The 20,114-nt window shown below is 47.6% G+C and overlaps 1 protein-coding gene across 6 annotated transcripts in view; it reads left to right on the forward strand.

Moving 5' to 3' along the window:
• Nucleotides 1–20,114, forward strand: part of AGAP1 (ArfGAP with GTPase domain, ankyrin repeat and PH domain 1) — a 515,463-nt gene that overhangs the window by 304,110 nt on the left and 191,239 nt on the right. For all 6 annotated transcript variants that reach the window (XM_044241902.1, XM_044241903.1, XM_044241904.1 and 3 more), the window contains one exon: nt 13,888–13,992. In XM_044241902.1, the coding sequence (XP_044097837.1) occupies nt 13,888–13,992 (105 nt within the window). The remainder of the gene's footprint in view (nt 1–13,887; nt 13,993–20,114) is intronic.

Here is a 20,114-nt window from a genome sequence, read left to right on the forward strand (position 1 = left end):
TTAATGTGATGAATCAGATCTGTTGAACACAACTTCATCCCCTTTTTTATTTTAAATTTTCACATTTGAGGACTTGAGTGAAATAAGGTGTCATTAATTTTATGTGCTCATTTCCATAGCTGCGTGTTTGACCACTGCTGAGAAGTTTTATCCAGACATTTTATAGCGATAAGATGTCGTAGGCATCATTTGATTTTACTCCATAATCTGGGAATGTGGTCCTTGTTGATGGCAACAACAGTCTTGTCTTTCTCAGGGTCTCTAAGTTGAAGAGAAGACAGTCGTGGAAGATGTTAGCTAGAAAACACATCTAAGCTGCCCCACATTTAGCATCACATCTTTTACCCACATATACCGCATATAATGGGCAGCGTAACCTCTGCCTATGACTTGGGGCATTCGAGCTGATGGCTGTCTTCTCCCTCCTTGGTTCCAGATATATGTAGACATGCCAGCTGGTTGTTATCTGTAAAAAGACCCACGGGTGTCCCCTGGGGGCAGCTGGTGGACTGGTAGGAACACCAGTTCTTATTCACAAAGGGAATGATTCTAAGGATGACCCTTTACCTTCTTTATGCATATCTGTATTCATAAGCACATGTGTCCATATCCATTTTATCACAATTTCCAGTAACCTGACGTTTCCTCAAATGAAAATGGTGGGGAAAACACTGGAATCCATAGAAAAGTTCTACGTGACATCTTTGCCATAACGCAACTTAAAACGCACCTTTTGCAAGGCAAAGGACCGTTGGGAACCTTGCCCTAATATTTGTTTGAACTTAGCCCTTCAGGTCAAACCAAAAGCATGGGTTCCCCCTTCATCCCAGACTACAGAGCACCTGGGTGACTCAGTCAGTTAAGCATCTGACTCTTGATTTTGGCTCAGGTCATGATTCGGATCGAGCCCCGTATTGGCCTCTGCTCTCAGCGGGGAGTCGCTTGAGATTTTCTCTCTCCCTTTGCCCCTCCCGACCGCTTGCACACACTCTCTCAATAAATAAATAAATAAATAAATAAATAAATAAATACATAAATAAAATCTTTAAAGAGAGAGAAAATAGAAGAAAGAAATGACTGTAGTGTCTTTAGACCACCAGAGACTCTGGTGTCCTGGGTGTTCGGTGACCGCCCCCATGTACACACAGCCCCAAAACAGGACACTGACTAGATCTGCTTTGTTTTTCCAGAAGCACGGACTCTCTTTTTTTTAAATGAGTGTGTGATGGTATTCAGTTTCCAAGAAATGAAGTGGCAGTAGTGGTAGTCATCGCTATCGTCCCTGGGTCAGTAGTGCCAACAGAAGGAAGGCTTTGTGCTGCTCAGATGACTGTGGTATGTTTGCAGATCAGGGACTGCCGTGGGAATCATTTTCTGTGCCGGCTCTCATGTATAGTGGAGGCTAGCTGTGGGCTGTGTTGAGAAAGCTTCTGAGGCTCTTCACAGCAAGTTCTCTCTGCTGTTAGTTCAGGGGAGGGGAGTGGGAGCCCATCTTCCAGGTGTTTGCCATGCCTGTTTAAATACTGGCCTCACGTTCAAACTTGGCTATTTGCACCAACCTTTTTCTTGTCCTAACCAGGGAGACGGTGAGTGATGGTTCCCTCCTTGGATTTCTCCAGTAGAAACTATTCCAGGCTTGAACTGCCTTCCTCTGCCCACATCTTCATTTTTGTAAGAGATAGAGGAATCCTGAGGGCCAGGTCCTAGGTAGCGTTTCTCTGTAAATGTCCCCCCATATCCAGAGTAGCGGTTTGCATTTACAATGTGTGCAGTAAGACTGTTTGTGTTGATTTGGTCTCTGCTGAGATCTCTGTATGAGCATCATTCAAATCAGTTTTAACACATAGCATGAGGCACACATGTGTGGTTACAATAGGACTGGAGCCCTCCAGATGACACAGATCAAAGTTGGGTTTCGCTCCCCACTGATCTTGTTGCCCAGCTTAGTTACTTACTGTCCGTGGAAGCCTTTCTCATTCATGGCCATGGTTGTAACTGCTCCGCTGCTTCGTTCATTCATTCAGCAGGCATTTGGGGATCATTTATTCTTTGCCAGGTTATAGGAAACAGAAACAAGCAAGATAAGAATGGTCTCTGCTGTTGCTCAGCTGGTGAGGTGGAGGCTAGGGAGCCACATGGGGCAGGAGCTTGGTACAGCATGTACGGCATCATCAAACAAAAACAGAATGGGATCCACCGGTTCAGTTTCAACTCTAATTTTCTTTTGGTAGCCACATGAGGGGAAGAAAAGTGAAATTAATTTTAATTTGTTATGTCAGCAAGTATGCGAAATATATTCATCTCAACATGTAACCAACATAAGAAGTCTTCCTCTTCCTGAGCTTTCCGAAGTGGGTGTATAGTTACCCTCAGGGCAGCACATGTCAGAACTGACCCCAGGTGGAATCTGCAGGTGTCATGTGGGCTTGTGGGGGCACAGAAGTGGCTGGGGCAGCACCAAAGAGGAGGTGGGGAGGCAGCATGAGGCAGGTGCTCTGGGCTCAGGGGGCACTTGGGCACATGGGAGAGTGTGCCGATGGGGAGCTCTGGACTCAAGGTATCAGCAGGTTGAGATCACTCTCCCTGTGGGGCACCAGCCAGTGCTGTCCGCAGTGTAGTGAGATTTTCTAGGGCAGGAGTGTAACTGGTAGAGAAATGAGCTCCAAGGGTGGCAGCCTTAGAGAGTCAAGTGGGTGAGCAAGGGCCAGAAACAGGAGTGAGAACAGGTGCATTCCCAAGGAGAACATATTTCCAGGTGTTGGTGGGGGAGAAAAGACAGGGCTCCTGTGCAGAGGACTTCCAAATAGCTTCTGTAGACATGAAATCTTCTCCATAGCTTACTTGAGCTTTGGACTCTTACTCGAGCCCACTTGAGTGCACAAGCATGGTGCCCGGAGGCACTTTAGTGAACAGTGGGTGGGGGGCCGTGTGGTGTTTGCAGTGACTGTGGGCTCAGGGGTCATTTACCTGAACAAAGAAGCAGCCACAGGTTTCTTATTATTGCTTATACAGGAGTTCCTCTCTGCTTTGTCCCTGTGTCACGTTGTAGGTGCCCAGTTTTGTGCAATGCTTGCCCGCCCTAGCAGGAGGGGATGGGGCCCCTCCACCCCTGGCCTCTCTCTGACTGCCTGGACACTGGGACACGCTGGCTCCCTGGGCAAGCGACGAGTTCAGGTTTATTTCATGTAGCTAAAACTAAAGGAGGAACCTCCCAGCTGCGCAGAGCCCTTTGCAGATAGTGGCATGCTGGCCCCCAGGGCTGGCCAGGGCAGGAGGAGAGGCCACCGCCAAGGAGGATCCCACACCCCAGTCTGTGTCAGGGCTTGCCTGCAGGGGTGTTGTCACCCCTGCTGCTGAAAACCCAGTGACAGGAAGGGGTAGAATGAAAGGCAAGAAAAAAACGAGGTGATGAAGAGATAATATTAACTGGATAAATCAAGATGAGATCTGTCGGTCCAGGTGGAAAACATTTCTTTCTTAGCGTCCTCTGCATGTGTTTGGCCAAAGGAGGTGTTTTCTCATAAGTGGCGCAACACAGAGCGGCTTCAGTGGGTTTTTTCCACGCGGGTTTAGAATTCGTACGTTCTCGTTGGGACTTAATAATTCCAGTCAGACCCAACATGAAGTGGAAATCTCCGTGGCCTTCCTCCCTGCCAACATGGTGCCTAAAGGGGAGAGAAACCCAACAAACTTTTCTCCCTTCTCTGTCATTGTTCTTGGTCTTGTTACTCAGTGGACACGGTGTTAAATCGGATTCTGTGTCCATCATTATTAAAATGTGAAGTGTGTCGGTCACAAAGCATACATTTCAGGGCAGTTAGCTGAATAATTCCTTTCTTTATTATCCCAAATTACTGCTGAGCTCTGGAGAGGGGACCGGTTTAGCCAATTATTGCCATTTGAGCTGGATTTGTGGGTGATTAGCTCCTGGTCGAATCCAGTCCCGGCCGGCGCTTTGAAGCCCGCGCCGTGTGATTTTCTCAGCAGTGAGGTAGGAATAGACGCGGCTAATGACAGCAAGGTCACGCGGGTGAGCTGACCTGTGCGTGGCGCAGGTTTGGGTTTCGCAAATAGGGCATCCACAATAACAAGTGTGGCACTAACCCTGCCGTGCATAATCGGGGCTTTCTAGGATTGTCGGAGATGCTGACAGCTCAATTAAAGTGTAACCCTTTGTACCCTACAGCCTGGCAGAATAACAGAAATATTACTAACCAGCGAGGGGAGGGGGCCACGAGGGAGCTGGTTAAAGATCCAGAATTGGCTCCTCGACCCCCTCCCCCACTCCCTCCCGGCACAGAACAAGCTGGGAGAAAAGCCTCCATTTGTGGTATAATAGATCCTCTGGAGGAGGGAGACGGAGACAAATATTACTTTAAAAAAAAAAAAGGAATTCAGTTATGGGGGGGGCACGTGCGGGCTCCCTGTTGTTTCTATGGAAACACTTTAAACTGGGAAGAAAGTTAAGATGGTATAATTGCGGCCGAGCTCACATGTGCTGAGCTCAAATTGGTCCGGCTCCTTCTGCTGAAGCTTACATCCAAGCATCACGTTGGTGAATTTGCTGCAAGTTTTTCGTTTGAGGAGGATCTGGGGAAACCAGTTAATTGGGATTATTTTCTTGCACACGGTGAATGTTTATGTTATTGATTTACTGCTTTCACTTAAGAGCATTTTGTGAACCTTGAACGACAAGCTGTTCTGACCCCACGGTGTGTCTGTAGTCTTGTCATTTTTGTCATGCTTGTTTGTTTTTTTTTCCTTTTCTCTTAAACCATGTAACAGGGGGTTCACTCATCCAGATTTGACTCAGTGGCATTTTAATTGAGTGCAAGATGTTACTCTTTCCCCATGTTTTAGGTTTTGGTTTTAGGTTTTTGATGGATCGCTTGTATATTTGGAGATATTTTAGAATGAGGAACGGAGTGATGGAATAATTATCATCGGGACTAACCGTGCACAAGGTACTGACAAGAGAATCTGGGAGCCCGTGCCAGCATGGATAACCCAGTCTCCCACAGAATTCCCAGTCACAGAGGGAGATAACCCATGTGTCCACTTGGGGACTGGGCATTTGAGGTGCCTGATAGATCTCGGGGAAGGACATCCAGTTGGGACTGAGAAGCGACACTCCCTGAGTGGGGAGGTAACCGCTGTAGGGACGGGTGTGACCAGGGACCTTCAGGGCACTGTACCTTCTGATGGGGAAGAGCACTTCTCTGTCCTGCAGCAGCTCCCAGCCTGGGCACGTGCTCACATGCCACCTTATTCACCTACCAGGGCTGCCAAGACAAGGTGCCATGGCCCAGGTGCCTCAGACAGCAACTTTATTTCCTCACAGTTCTGGAGACCAGAATCCGAGATCAAGGTGTCCTTAGGGCGGTTTTCTTCGAAGGTCTGTCTCCTTGGCGTGGGGATCATGCCTTCTCTTTGTCTCCCCATAGCCTTGTCTCTGTGCTTGTCTGTGTCCTCATTCCCTCTTCTCACAAGGACAGTCAGATTGGAAGAGGGCCTGTCTCACAGCCCCATTTAACCTTACTTACCTCTTTAAAGACGTGTCTGCACATGCAGTCATACTTTGAGGCATGGGGGTTAGGATTTCCACATTCGAATTTGAGGAGGACATAATTCAGCTCCTGACAGCCAGTATCTAAAGGTCTGGATGATGCTTGTTTCAGGAGAGGTTATGGAAGCCCAGAACCCATGACCCTGAGGCTCAGGGCTAAAGGGTATGGGCTGTTCACCAGGATGGCAGGAAGGAAGGGGAGGATGTGAGGAGGACATTCCAGGGAGAAAGAACAGAATTTGCACTGTTAAGTAAAACTGATGGCTGCTGGCTGTCTTTGCACGGTTCCGTATCCTGGAGCTGGCTCCACACCCGTTTTCTGTAAAGGGCCAGGTAGCAAGTGTTTTGAGCTTTCCAGCAACTGCTGAGCTCAGCCGGTGCAGGGTGAAGGCAGTAGCACTGATGCGCGAGAGTAGCTGTGTTCCCATTAGACCTTACTTACAAGAGGCAAAAGGACAAAAGGTTAGATTTGGACCTTAGACCAGACTTGGCCAGCCCCGGTCCGGTGGGATTCCCAGCACCAAAAGTCCAGATTCAAGTGCACTGAATGGGACATCATGTGTCAATGAAGGACCATGGGGGAGAGGCCTGTGCGGATTTGACCCCCAGTCAAAGCGCAGTGTGTCGCTTACTGCTCATCTGAGTCCAGGTGCACTCTTGAGAAACGTGCATTTGTTATTTGCAAGGGAGGGCTTAGCAGGAGAACAGGGGCAGGATGGGTAAGTTTTCATTTTAGAAGAGCTGAATATCTTTAGGGATGGCAGGGAGCCTGTGACATAGGAAAAGATTGTCCCTGCTCCTGGTACCACCCCTTTGTGTTCCCCAATTTCTGATAATGAGATTCTGTCACCTAACACCCACATAAACATGTTTTTTTAGGTGCTTTTTTGTTTTGGGATTTTTTTGTTTGTTTGTTTGTTTTTGTCAACACCCTCATGGAGGGCTTGATCTCAGGACCCCAAGATCTAGAGTTGCATGCTCTACCAGCCGAGCCAGCCAGGCACCCCTCTAGGTGGATGATGATGCTGATTACAATTATTTTAAGTAAACCAAAAGTTTAATACATGTCCTAGGAAAAATCTTGATTAGAATAAAAGTAATAAATATAAATGTGAAGACTGATTGGAGTTTATACTCCTTGGATCTCTGTTAAAGATGCCAGCATTTAAATAAATAAAATCTTTTAAAATTGAGATGGTGCCTGGGTGGCTTAGTGGGTTAAAGCCCCTGCCTTCGGCTCGGGTCTTGATCCCGGGGTCCTGGGATCGAGCCCCGCATCAAGCTCTCTGCTTGGTGGGGAGCCTGCTTCCACCTCTATCTCTCTGCCTGCCTCTCTGCCTACTTGTGATCTCTGTCTGTCAAATAAATAAATAAATTCTTTAAAATAAAAAAAATGATGCCAGCATTTCTCTGCAATGCTTTAGAGAAACATAGAAATCTTTAACTGCTATAAAGAGAATTTGTTACAAACTGAAGAATGTGAATCATAAAACATGGAGGAACCATAGCAGGTGTTTTATTACAGGAACCAAAGAAGTACTCAGACTTCACTTTAAAAAAAAGAAAAAAGTTTAGACACATTGAACCTTTCTGAGCTAGTGTGGATATGTTTAAACCATGGGACACTTGTGTTCTTAAACTTGGTAACGAGGAAGCTGTTGGCACCACTGCCAGGGAAGCGGGGCCATTCAGTTACTGTCACCGTGAGATTCGGCATGTGCTCCTCCTTCCGTCCAGTCCCATGCACGCACAGCCCCCAGCCTCCGTCCAAGCCAGTGAGAAATGCTCCCTGGGGAGCCAAGGTTGTCTGATCTTCACATGGAGCAGCCTGCCACTGGCTGGTGCCCCTTGCTGCAGAGGCGCTGGCCATTAAATGTCCCCGTGTTGCAGTGAACTCCGTGCTGACAGGCAACATCGCTGTTCCGTCCCTCAAACCCAAAACAAAGACTGATGGGCCTGGTTAAGACCCCCAGTCTCTAATGCAGTCAGTAAATCTTTGTTGGTAAATAATTGCTATCGAGCAGAGTTTTAATATAAATTTATGAGTGGTGTTTCATCACAGCTTGGGGCTGCAGCAGGCACTGAGTGATGAAGTTCAGATAGCACTTACATTCATTACATTAACTTTGTGAGTTATTTAAAGCTTGTACACTTAACATTGCTTTTGGCTTTCCATGACCTCTTGGGACTCGGCACACGAATGCACATGACTAATAAAGAGATTGCAGCCAAAAGACAATTCTACCCTTTGCTCCACCACAGGGAAAGTTCCTTGAGCAAAAAAAGCAGGAAGTGCCTGCTTGAAATTCTGGTCTTCTGGTTGTAGATCATTAAAATCACAGTGTTTCTGATGCGCCAGTAAATTAACTAGGTGGTAGCAATTAGATCAACATGTGCCATTTCCAAGTAAGATCAGAGGAACACTGGAGAGGTCACAAAGCCCTTCTGTTTCTTACTATGCAAACAGGTGACAGACATCAAAGCTTTAAAATCAGTCTGGAGGGCAAACTGATTCACGGGGAGGCAGCTTGGTGTTGGGGTTACAGGTATAGACTGTTGCCCCTGGCTCTTCCTGCTGCATGGCTTACCTGTTGCTGGCAACTACCCCAAATCACAGTGGTTTAAAACCATAAACATTGCATTATTTCTCCTAGGTCTCCAGGTCAGGGATTTCGGCCAGGCATCATGGGGACATCTCTGACCCACAGAGGCCTTTTAGGGCTGGGGCAGCCGGGATCCTTCCTTCACTACCATCTTTGGTGCCTCAACAGACGTGGCTCAGATGCCTGGGCATCGAGCCAGCAGCTCAGTGGCCATCCTGTAGCTGGCACCGGGGCTATCCTCCACATAGCCTTGGGGTCTTTCTCTTCACCGTCTCCCCAGATGGAGAGATGGAATTCTCACGAGGCCACTCAGGGCTCCCAGGGGCATAAAAACAGGAGTGGCCAGACTCTTGAGGCCTCAGCTAGAGCAGGCCCAGCATCATTTCTGCCGCATTCTGTGGGCAAATTGAGAAGTCCCCTGAGGACCACATAGGAGGTTTTTTTGAGGGTAATCTTAAGAGACTAGCTACTTTGATCTGCCCTCCCAGCGTGCAAAGCACCCTCCCCCTGGCCTCAGATTCTCAAAATCTCATGCCCTGGTGGCATCCAGTTCAGGCTTGAAGTCCGAGACTGTCATCTGTATTGGGTACGTGTGGATGTGTCTCCTGGGTGTGATCCTTGCCATCGGAAGACCAGGAAGAGACAATTCACCTAACACACACACTTGCGCACACAAGGCAAAACCTTTCAGCCCAAAAGGAGGAGAAAGAAGGGGCCTGTAACAGTTAGTGGTCCACAGCAGCTCCAAACCCAGCCAGGTACCTGTTGCTAATCATCCTGCCCAGGGCATGGTGGGAGGGGTTGTTCTCTCCCCAGGGACACCCTCCTGGGCCCTGGCTCTGCTGTCTCAGCCAACCTTCCTTTTCCTTAAGAAATGGCCTGGTTTTGCAGCTGTGTGGCTCTCTTCCTGCTTCCTGCTGGTCGTAGTTGGAGGGTCAGGGGCCTCTTTTCATTTTAGACTTGCACTGTGCCTTTTAGTACAGCACGGTACAATTCCTTTAAAACCCTTGTGGGTATCCTTTGTATCAGATTGTAATTTATTCCATTAGACAAAAGCCACCCCACAGATCCTTGTCTGTGGTCCATGCGTGCTCTCTAATTGGAAGGGTCTGTGAGGCCCTGCCTTAAATCTTTGTGTTCTCAAGATGAGGGTCCAACTGCCACAACCTTGCTGGGTCTTCATTCTGAGATCACATCCCCTGGCCTCCCTGGATTAGATCTTTGTTCTGAGGCCAGTTCTTACCTTGAGTTTTCTGCTGGCAGGAGAAGCTAGGAATGAGAAATGACTTTTCTCATGTTGGTGTTTAAATTGGCAATATTTTCTCTAATCCTGCTGAAGGCTGAACACCCTTGACTCCCCCCGCTCAGCTCATCGGAGCCAGTAGCATGGTGAGCCTTCTGCTCGAAAATCTCCCCTCCAGGTCCCCGGCTTCCCAGGCCAGCTGGCTATGCCTCACGTTCCTGCAGACAGCAGGTTTGTGGATGGCTGTGCCGCTGCCCGGCTGGGCCACCCTTTTTCCATACTCAGGTAGCGTCTTCCTCCCTGTCCTTCTTGCCTGCGTCCACAGCTGTTCCATTCCTGCAGCCTTGGCCAGCTGCCTGGTGCCAAGCCATGGGCACATGTTTATGGATTTTACTACAGCAGCATTGCATGCGGATTCTGTTTCTTATCTATCATTGCCTACAACCTACTACAAGACTTAGTGATTTCAGGACCACAGACAGAGCACAGTGTGGCTTCTCTGTCAGACCTCCCCAAAGCACAGAACCTGCCAAGATTTCTTTCTTTCTTTCTTTTTTTTTTTTTTTCAGCAGAACAGTATTCATTGTTTTTGCACCACACCCAGTGCTCCATGCAATCTGTGCCTTCTCTAATACCCACCACCTGGTTCCCCCATCCTCCCATCCCCCGCCCCTTAAAACCCCTCAGATTGTTTTTCAGAGTCCATAGTCTCTCATGGTTCACGTCTCCTTCCAATTTTCCCCAACTTCCTTCTCTTCTCTAACTCCCCTTGTCCTCCATGCTATTTGTTATGCTCCACAAATAAGTGAAACCATATGATAATTGACTCTCTCTGCTTGACTTATTTCTCTCAGCATAATCTCTTCCAGTCCCGTCCATGTTGCTACAGAAGTTGGGTATTCATCATTTCTGATGGAAGCATAATACTCAGTGGCTTCATCTGTAAAATGGGGATAATCATAGTAACTTACATGGGGTTGTGAGATTTCTCTGGGTTAATATGTGTCACGCTTTTAGAGCAGTGACAATATTGTTTTAGAGCAATATTGTTTTGCAATAGTAAAATTTGTAAATAGATGCATAAGCAACATAAGAGTTAAAGAAAACACTAACAGCAGTGATGTCCACACTGATAGCAGGTCAGTGAGAAGCAGTCTTATGCAAGAGATTGTTTTCGAGTATACAGAAGTGGCATCTGAAAGATAGACCAAGTATATGCTGTGACATACTCCCGCACAGTTTTGCCCTGGGTAACACAGAATCAAAGAGACTTAGAATCATAAGGGCCATTTGCACCCGCTGATGGGAACTGCCCGCCCATGTGTGTCTCTAACAGAGAGCCTTCCGGCCTCTTCATCCTCATGACTTCATGTCCTTTAAAAGTTGAATATGAACTGGTTTTAGATTTTCCATTTTCTTGGTACTTAAGTAGACAATGTATAAGTTCAGGATGCCAGAAGCATTGTAGTTGAAGTACAGGGGCTCGGTCTGATGCAGGGAGGGGCTGCCAGGATCCTAGGCTTCTCACTGCACTGATAAAAGTCTGTCCCAAAGGGGCACAGTGGGTACGCTCTCCTTCTTGGCATGTTGGGGGACACTCTGTTCAGAGGGGGGGCCCCACCGTGGCAGAGCAATTGGAACGTTATGCTTCTGGAAGAGTCTGGGACTAAGAAGGGGTCCTGGTATGTAGCCATGTGACAGGATGTCTCACTGGGGCTTTGCGGTGGCTCTGCAGTTCCTCCAAGTGAGGGCACTTTGGAGAGGGCCTCCTCTTTCCATGTGACTCCAGAATTAAGAACCAGGATTATCCGACCCTCCTCAGACAGCAGAGCATTGCTCCCACAGCTCTGGCCATCTGGACCCATGGGCTCCCTGGCACACGGCTGCCCAAGCAGGACTAGGGGACCCTGGGCACGAATTGTAAAATAAATACTGGTCTCACAGATTCGGGGCTGAGTGGTTTAAACTCTGGGGTCTTTTTAGACTCTGAAACTCCTTGATTCCCACTTCATACAAATACTATGAAAAATCAGTGTTTGGAGTGAACTTTAGCAAAAAAAAGAAAAAGAAACTAAAAGTGAACACATTTTCAGTCTGCAGAAGCTATTTGCTGAGTCTTGTCATTCGTCATCTGATTGAGCCTCTGATTACAGAACTTCACCTTGCAGCTGCCTCTGCTGCTCATCAGGGCAGCACGCGTCTCCTCATGACGCCTCTCAGGGTGGGCTCTTGCTATCAGTCACAGAGTGGCGGGTGCGGCTGGCGGGCCCCAGCTTGGGTGCTTCTCCGAGGCAGGGAGCAGGGCAGCCGAGCAGCTCTAACAGCACAGAAATCTTGGGGGTCGGGTCATGAACCCACCGAGGGCCTGGCCCAGAGGGTGGAGGCATGGCCTCTAGGACGCTGGGGTGTTCTTCAGCCCTGCTGACTTGTACAGCATTTGGTTGTTATCAGAGATTATCCTGCAAGGTGAATCATAGGATTTATTTAAGATTGTCAAGATTTGGACATTCAGCTTTCCCAGCACCAAGATAAGTCAGCCTAATTTAGTTTCCTGACAATGTCATCTCTTCTCGTTGCCTCCTAGTTGGACTGTTCCCCCTCTATCCCCTTAGGAGTAAGTCCTGGCATCCCCCACTGGGGAGAGGATAATTGTGCATATAGGATTTGCTCGTGAAAGTACCCGTAAGCTAGCCAGGAGCTGTGTAGATCCATCTGCACGGAGCCCTGGGGCTTTGGGGGGGGCGGTTGCAGCCTGCATTTTTGTCTGAGTGCAGATGGACAAAGCTTTCTGAAGCCTGGAGCAGCTTTCTGCTACCAGTGACACTGAGGTGACCCCCGGCCCCTGGTATTGTTGGAATTCCTTCTGAAACGGATGGTGGAAAAATGGGAGCCCACAGGAGAACGTCTGTGAAGTTTTGTTAAGCTAAGTTTAAAAATCTTAGAAATCTGCCAGAGAGGGAAATGTAAAGATTTTAAGTGAATGCTTATTTACTATCGAATCACCAGCAGTGACTGCCCCTCTCCCTAATTCTTACTCTGCAGGGTGACCTCGAAACACCTGGGTTTGTAACCAGCATTTTCCTTGGGGCCTGCCTCTCTTTGTTGGTCTCTGCACCATATTTGGTTTAGATTGGTTTTTCTTAGATTCTAAGAAATCAAGGTATGTTGAGCAGAGCGATGCTGTGTGTTTTCTTCAAATAATAAGAACGTGCAGAGGGATGACCTTCTGAAGGTTTACTTGTGAGTTTCTTCAAACTTAGAAATATTTTCCCCCAGAAACAATGTTTTAGGGGTAGTCAGGCTTCCCAGCTGGCTCGTCATCCATTATACTTGTGAAAATTGGTGTAGAAAGCAGTATTGTTGGAACTTGAACCTAATTATCCCATAAAAGTGCTTCCTTGATCTTACCTTGTATTGTGGTTCATGGGGGACAGCAGAATTAGGAGGTCGGGCAAAGCTGGTACACATTTGCAAGGACACTCATGGGCACCTCTTCTTCTGGAAGACTCTTTCTCACACTCAGAATTTCGCTTTGGCCTCGGCCTGGTACACCAACTAGCATTCTTCTTGTGCCTTCGTAGTCATCCTTACCATGCTGTGAGTTTCTAAATGGGCAGTGAGAGTAAGAGCAAGCCAGGAGATGCTTCGCTTTCCCTTATTCCACGAGGTCAGGGGCTGAAGATTTCAGAGGCAGAAGCTCAAGCTGAGATCATCTGACCTGAGAGGGTGTGGAGCTGCCCCAGGGAATAAACCCCCCAAGTCAAGGCTGAGCTCAGTACTGGCCATGGGTTTTCACCCCAGAAAAGCCTGGAGACCACGTGGGAGGTTTGCTGGGAATGGGGAGTTCAAGCAGGAGTGAGCTCCCATCAGTTGTCAAGGGAGGCCTGGCTTCAAATGCTGGGTGGTTTTCAAGAGGCCCTAATACGGTTCCATTCAAGATGGATTATGTTAGCCATGGTGTGTCTATTAGATGCTGTACTAAGTTTACAAATGGAATTTCATGTTTAGTAAATTAAAAATCTGGAATGAAAAACTGTAAAGTAAAATGATCTTATTTGTAAATACCAGAAGTTTCAGAATTTAGTTAATGTGTGATTTCAGAAAGAGAAATTTGGGTTTCCTTTTTTAAAGCATTGTACCTTTGGTTCCAGGGTGCTTGCTCAGGTAAAGGAAAGGTGCACAGTGCATCGTGGCAGTTGGCAAATCACATTTGTTGAACCAGCGGCACATCAGCCCCCAGTAGCGTCACACAGTTAAGATCTACACACACACAGGGAAATTGGTTGAACATACATGTCATTCACAAAGTAGAGGAGAAAAGCTGAATTACCAAGCTAAAAATAAGTGTCATTTCCATTTTATGATTATAAGAGAAAAATGAATGTTTAAAATTTCTTAAATTAGTGCCTACTTTTTTAAAAAAACTTATGCCAGACTTTATAATTTGTATTTATGAATGAATATTTTCCTTCTAGGGCATGTTGCTGAAGCGGAGTGGCAAATCGCTGAACAAGGAGTGGAAAAAGAAATACGTCACCCTGTGTGACAACGGCGTGCTGACCTACCATCCAAGTTTACATGTGAGTGTGGCCCCTTGGCACAGGTGGCAGGCCTGGAGTTCAATTTTAGTATATGTGCTGCCGAAGCGAGCACAGGCCTGGAGTTCAGCTTGCACACCGTGTGTGTGGTGGGGGTGAGGGTCGTAAGCATCAGGACTCTTGTCTCTGAAGTTAAAGTAGTCTTGGGTCTCCTGCTCCATCATGAAGTAAATCATACGTTCCTCACTCTCCATCAGACCATGTGTCTCTCCCTTCCGCTCCCCGTCACCCAGCTCTGGTTCTCTAATTCTGCAAGGACTTACAACAAAGGGGCAGATAAAGTCAAATAAAAATAAAGTAAAAATTTCAGTGAAAGTGAAAAGATAAGAGCAGGTAGCAGGAGAGAGAAAAAAGCGAGCATATACCTGAGAATCTAGAACAAAATCTGAACAATTGGTTCAGAACCCAGTACTCTGCTCTGAGCAGCTGAGAAAAACAGGAAAGTTAAATGTAGTTCATGACTCAGGTTTTATCATCAGATAAGAACCACTAATCTGTCTATAAGGTAAGAGCTTTTCTGCATGTGTTAATAAAATGAGATATGTTGGTGATTTATACAAGATAGATTAAAAGGCAGAATTAATTTTATTTTAGGGGGAAAATGTGGAGGACATTCTACTCATCCTGAGTTGTCTTAGGAAGCCTGATAAAATCTGAAAATGGGATGTAATGACAGTTCTCTAACAACATATTCGTGAGTCTTGCTAGGTATTTATAGGTCTTAATGTAGATAGATGTGTAGATCAGAATATATAGTGGTAGCTGCTCAGCTGATTGTATCACTGTGGTAAGATTTTAATTTAAAAATGTCTAAATATTTTTTTAAACATTTTATTTATTTATTTGACAGAGATCACAAGTAGGCAGAGAGAGAAGAGGAAGCAGGCTCCCTGCTGAGCAGAGAGCCCGATGCGGGGCTCAATCCCAGGATCCTGGGATCGTGACCCGAGCCAAAGGCAGAGGCTTTAACCCACTTACACACGAACAAGAAGTTACACACAAGAATACTAAAGAAAATTAAAATCGTTCCCACAGTACCACCTGGGGAACAGGACTGCTGGCATTTCGGAGCATGTGCTCCCAGCCATTCCTGAGCATCAGTGCTTTTTCCTCCCATGAGCACGTGGTCACCCCGTACACTCTGTCTGTGCCCACTTCCGTAGATGATGACAGATCACATGCCCTGCCTGTGCCCGCGCATACTCTTGTATGCTGCCATTATTGATAGTGACATGATAGTCATGGTGCAGATATGTCCTGATTGGTGTAACAGTGTCTTCAAAATGGACATTTGGCAAATAAATTTACTTTGAATTATTTTTAATGTTTTAAGTAACTAATCATTGTCCTCTATTGACATCCCTGTGCCCTTATCATTTCCCTGGGACCGTTTCCTAGCAGTCACTTCTGGAGTTGAAGAGTGCTGATGCTCTCATGGCTTTGGGTATATGTTGCCGGATTCTTGGAAAGAGTGTATCAGTTTTTCTCCACCAGCAGCATACCAGAGGGCTTATACCTATATTCCCATGAACTTCACTTCAGAATAACATATATGTCATTTTTCAATATAATAGGTAACAAGTGGTGCCCTTACTGTTTGTTTGCTTCCTGGGGTGAATTGCCATTCTTCTCCAAGTCGTCCAGCAGCGGCTTTCCCCTTTAGAACCATGTTATGAAACAGGTGTTTCGTTAAGTGTCCCTGACTTATTCTGACATTGATGGGAATGCCTCCCGTGCTTTACCAGTAAGTAGACTCCTGAGAGGTCAGTACTTACTGTACTGAGGAAACTCCTCTGTGCTTGATTTATTTTGGCTGATTTGGGAATAGAGTCCGGTCGCTTCTCTAAGAAGCCTGCGTGTGGCTGTTCCTGCGTCACTGCAGCCCACTCTCCGCCTCTGTCAGAACACCAAAGCAGTGTGGGCCCTTCGCTGTGTTCTCTTCCCAGCACTGCCCCGTCAGCTGCCATCTCACTGGTTCGTATCCTCTTCCTCTTAAGACCATGTCAGGGAGCACAGGTCAAATTATTGACCCAGTTGCTTTGTGTTATTTAGAGAGAGAAGTGTAATCAAAATTCTTTTCATGCTCTAAGACTCACTGACCAGGAAAAAGTGGGGTCCAACTGATGAGCATTTCGGGCCACTTTACACTCCTCTGTTAAGCCCAGGCTTGATTGGAGGGACATCTGCTTCTTCTTGCCAAAGGGAAAAGGCATGAACATCAGTATGTCCCAGAAAGTTCCTGTAGGAAAGATAATGCCTACTTACTTCCCGTTCCAGCCCCTCAATTAATAGAATCACAATCAGTTCTTCAAAAATTCTCCCACATGAGTTTCTTCTTGTGATGCTCCTCAGTGCTTCCTAGTTCCTTTACACACACACGTGTGTTTGCACACACATGCATGGACATCGTCAGAGCACAGAAAAAGGAGCATAGTGGGGCTTTGCTATATAATTATATGGCAGGCAAGAGCTAATATCATTATAAAGTGCAGTTCAGTGAATGCCAGTCTCCTGGGAACTAAAATTACTGAAGCAGATATGTGCCCCCCAACCCCGCAAAGGAAGTGGTGTAGTCTAGAGATAGATTTTAATTACCAGAGCACGGAGAGGTGGCGTGGCCTTCACTGTAATCCTCCTTTGGTTTTATTTCCACAACCAAGCTTTGGTTGGAAGTTCGGAGAAGTGAGGTTCAAATACATGTTCTCTTCCAAGATAGAGAGCTGCAGATCCCCAACTACAGAGTTAGTCTGGCATTCTTTGGCTCAAAATGGGAAGACTTGTCAAAGGGATGCCCATGGCAGAGTCCAGATTTGTTTTAGTGATAAATCCAGAAGCATGCAAATTTGTTGCAAATTTATGTCTTAAAATTCTACACCATGAAGACTGTCCTAATTATTTTAGTCCAGGAAATTTCAAATGGTGATAGAACCCAGTGATATCAGTTAAACTGATTGCACTGTGACACCCACTTCCTGGTGGTCTCTGGGCTGTGTTATGGCTGGAAGTCCATGAGGGTGCATCTGTTGTGAGTGCTTAAATACTGGGGAAACCCGCCCAGGTTAGTGCCTTTGGGTTTCATTACTGTTGGTCATCACTGTTAGTGGTCATCTGCGGTGATCCAAAATAGCATAGCCTACAGCCCGTGTCTCTCCAGGGAGTGAAGGGAAATAAACCTGGCTAAATAATCTGATATTTGTAGATAGTTTTCCACAAAGACTAACTGTATCTCAGTAATGGAGTAACGGGGCCAGCTGCTGGTGCCTACCACCAATTTTCAATGATTAGATAGTGTATTTACCACAAAGGAACATGGTATGCTTTTCTGAGGATGGGAGTCTAATAGTGTAATGATTCTGTAACGGGGTGAGTGCTGCAGGATTGAGCACGCAGTGCTTGAGAAGGCACGAAACACGTGGGATTGGAACAGATACTAGGCAGAGCCACACAGCAGCCCCTTCCAAGCCAGTGTGGCCACATGGCCCTCATCATGAGCACAAATGTGAATTTCTCTTGCACGTGTGTGCTGAGAACCTCATGGTCCCCTTCAGGTTGGACCCTGATTCCACCACTAGCCACCTTTAGCTTGGTGATCATGTTGAACCCAGGGAGCTCAGCCCGGTTCTTGCACATAGGGCAGAGTAAGGGATCGAATCAAGTTTAGAGGGAAAATAGGCTGGCATTATGAGGGTCCTTAATCATTTCATTCAAAGTTGAGATTGCCTGGGTATATCGGCCACTAGTAGAATGCCACCGGTATTGGAGGGCCCTGTCCAGGAAGCTGATCCAGATGTCTCCGGTGTTCATTAGCCAAATGGGATTCCTGGCTGAGCTCCCCAGCAAGAGCTCCTGGACAGACAGGCCTGGGCAAGAGGGTGTCAGAACAGGTATAGAGCTTGCTGCCCCCACAAGCCTCTCCCTTCCCCACTCTTGCTGAATCCTGCAGCCCCCGGGCAATGCAGATCTCCTGAGACCTTTGCTTGGAAAAGATGCTGGAGCAGCAGCAGATTCCAGCTTTAGCTTACCTTGGGTGCTGTGGAAGCAGAAGACTGACCATTTCCTAAATTTGCCACCACAAAAAAAAAAAACTTGGAAGTTTTTAAATGTCTTCCTTGGATGCGCTCAAAGTAAAGAAGGTCTCCTGGAGAAATGAATTGTGATCCTTTAAGAGACCCGTATGTTTTTCTTATTACACAGGTGTCCATGGCCATGTTTGTGTAAATCATCATCCTTCAGACACCCCAAATTTCAATCCCAAGCATAAGTTTTGTGTACATTGCTGTGATTGAAAAAAGCCTCTTGACAACCCAGACTGTCGGTTCGTGGCCCCAGCGGTGGGCCGGGCTCCGGGCTCCCAGTGGAGTGCCACACACTTTGAAATGGCGGCTTCAGAATCAGGCTGCTGGGCGTGAGCTGGGGGACCCTGCTTTGCAGCACACAGTAGGGTTGGCGTGAGGCTGGCAGGCTCGCCACATGCTTGGAATGGGTTGGCTGCCAGGGACACTCCCAAAGCTGGCCTCTGAGGACAGCCTGCCTCTCAGAACTTGGAGGACCTCCGCTGGATGATGGTCCCAGGGTGTCAGTTCCCACTGGTCCTATTGCTCCTGATCCCTCTTCCTTCCCTCCCATCCTTTCCCAGCCCCATCTTCTTCTGAGGCTTCATTCTTCCCAGGTTGGTGGCTTCATCCCCAGGAGCATCCGTAGTTCATCCTGAGCCCCAAGCACAGGTGCAGATGAGTTAGGGACCAGCCGTCCTCAGTGGCTGTGACACACAGCTTGGCCTTGCTCTGTCATCAATAGATTCAGGCTCTCCCTGCACTAAAGAGAAAGCCTGTCACCCTGGCCATGCCTCCTACTATTGGAACCCTTACACGTTTCTCTCAGGGAGGAGAGAATGGCTGTCTGTAAGCAGGGGTGGAACTGCCTATGTGTGGCAGATAATAGGAAGAGACAGTCTTTCTGGAAACCAGGAGGAAAGAGGGAAGAGACTGACCACCCTAACCCAGACTGAGAAAGTTTCCTGAATGTTGATGGTGGCAGTGCCTCCCGACCCCAGATGTCCTCCCTGTGTGCTCCTTGCCCGTGTCAGCCCGTCCTTAGAGGCTCAGGAGAGGCCAGCAGGGCCGGCCTCCCGCAGACAGGTCCCCGCCTCCCCCACACTGTCGCAGGGGAACAGGAGGAAGAAGTGACAGTCTCAGCCCTAGCTGTTCCTCAGGATGGGTGGTCACCACACTGGCTGCCAGCAGGGCAGCTGGGTAGCGGTAGAGAGGCACCGGCCAGGATGTGGGAGCCGCTGAGAGAATGCACGCTTCCTGAGCATGACAGCAGCTGCCCCACTGTAGGCCTGGGGGCCATCCCGCCTTTTAAACACAAGCTGGAACCCATGCACCAGCACACATTTGCAGTCTGCAGCATTCCTTCTAGGGAATGCATCTTAATAGTGGACATTGAGCAATGGGCTGGATGGTGTCCACTCTGGATATCTGGAAGAATCCTTCAGGTGGGAGGTCTGAGGATCACGTGTTCACTTCAGAGGCTTCTCCTGCACCTCTGTAAAACAGAGGCTGATGGAGTCCGTTGGACTTGTGAGGAAAAGCCTCTCCTCAGATTGGGACTGCTGGGCAGGGTCATTAGTCACATGGGACGGTGAAACCTGGGGTCCAGGGTAACCCAGTTCACTTGCTGCCTCTTTCTCAAGATGCTGTTCAAAAGTAAGGTAAACCTGTAACCCAGTTTAGGTAACAGGTGGCAGTGTCAGGCAACATAATGAAGCTGCTTTGGGTTTGGGGCTGCTCTGGTGGGCTGGTCGCACTGGTTAGCCCAGGACACAGGACCTGTCAGTGCCAACACTCGCGAGGCCCAGGGCTCCAGGGATAAGCGGGTCACCTGCACTCCGGTGCTGACCAGCTGAGCGCCTCCTCCATCTCCACTTGGCATTCTGTAAACACAGCCCTAGCATGATCAAAGAATGATCAAAGTATGTGGACAGACTTCTGAGGCTGCTCTGTGGTCCGGGTTTCTGTTTCTCAGAGAATTTGTACATTTAGACGACCTTTAAAAAGCCCTCCCTGCGTCACATTCTTGGGGGAGGTAGGTCTGAGTGTCTC

This window comes from Neovison vison, chromosome 3 (genome assembly GCF_020171115.1).
Source record: "Neovison vison isolate M4711 chromosome 3, ASM_NN_V1, whole genome shotgun sequence".
In the NCBI taxonomy this organism is placed as follows: Eukaryota; Metazoa; Chordata; class Mammalia; order Carnivora; family Mustelidae; genus Neogale; species Neogale vison.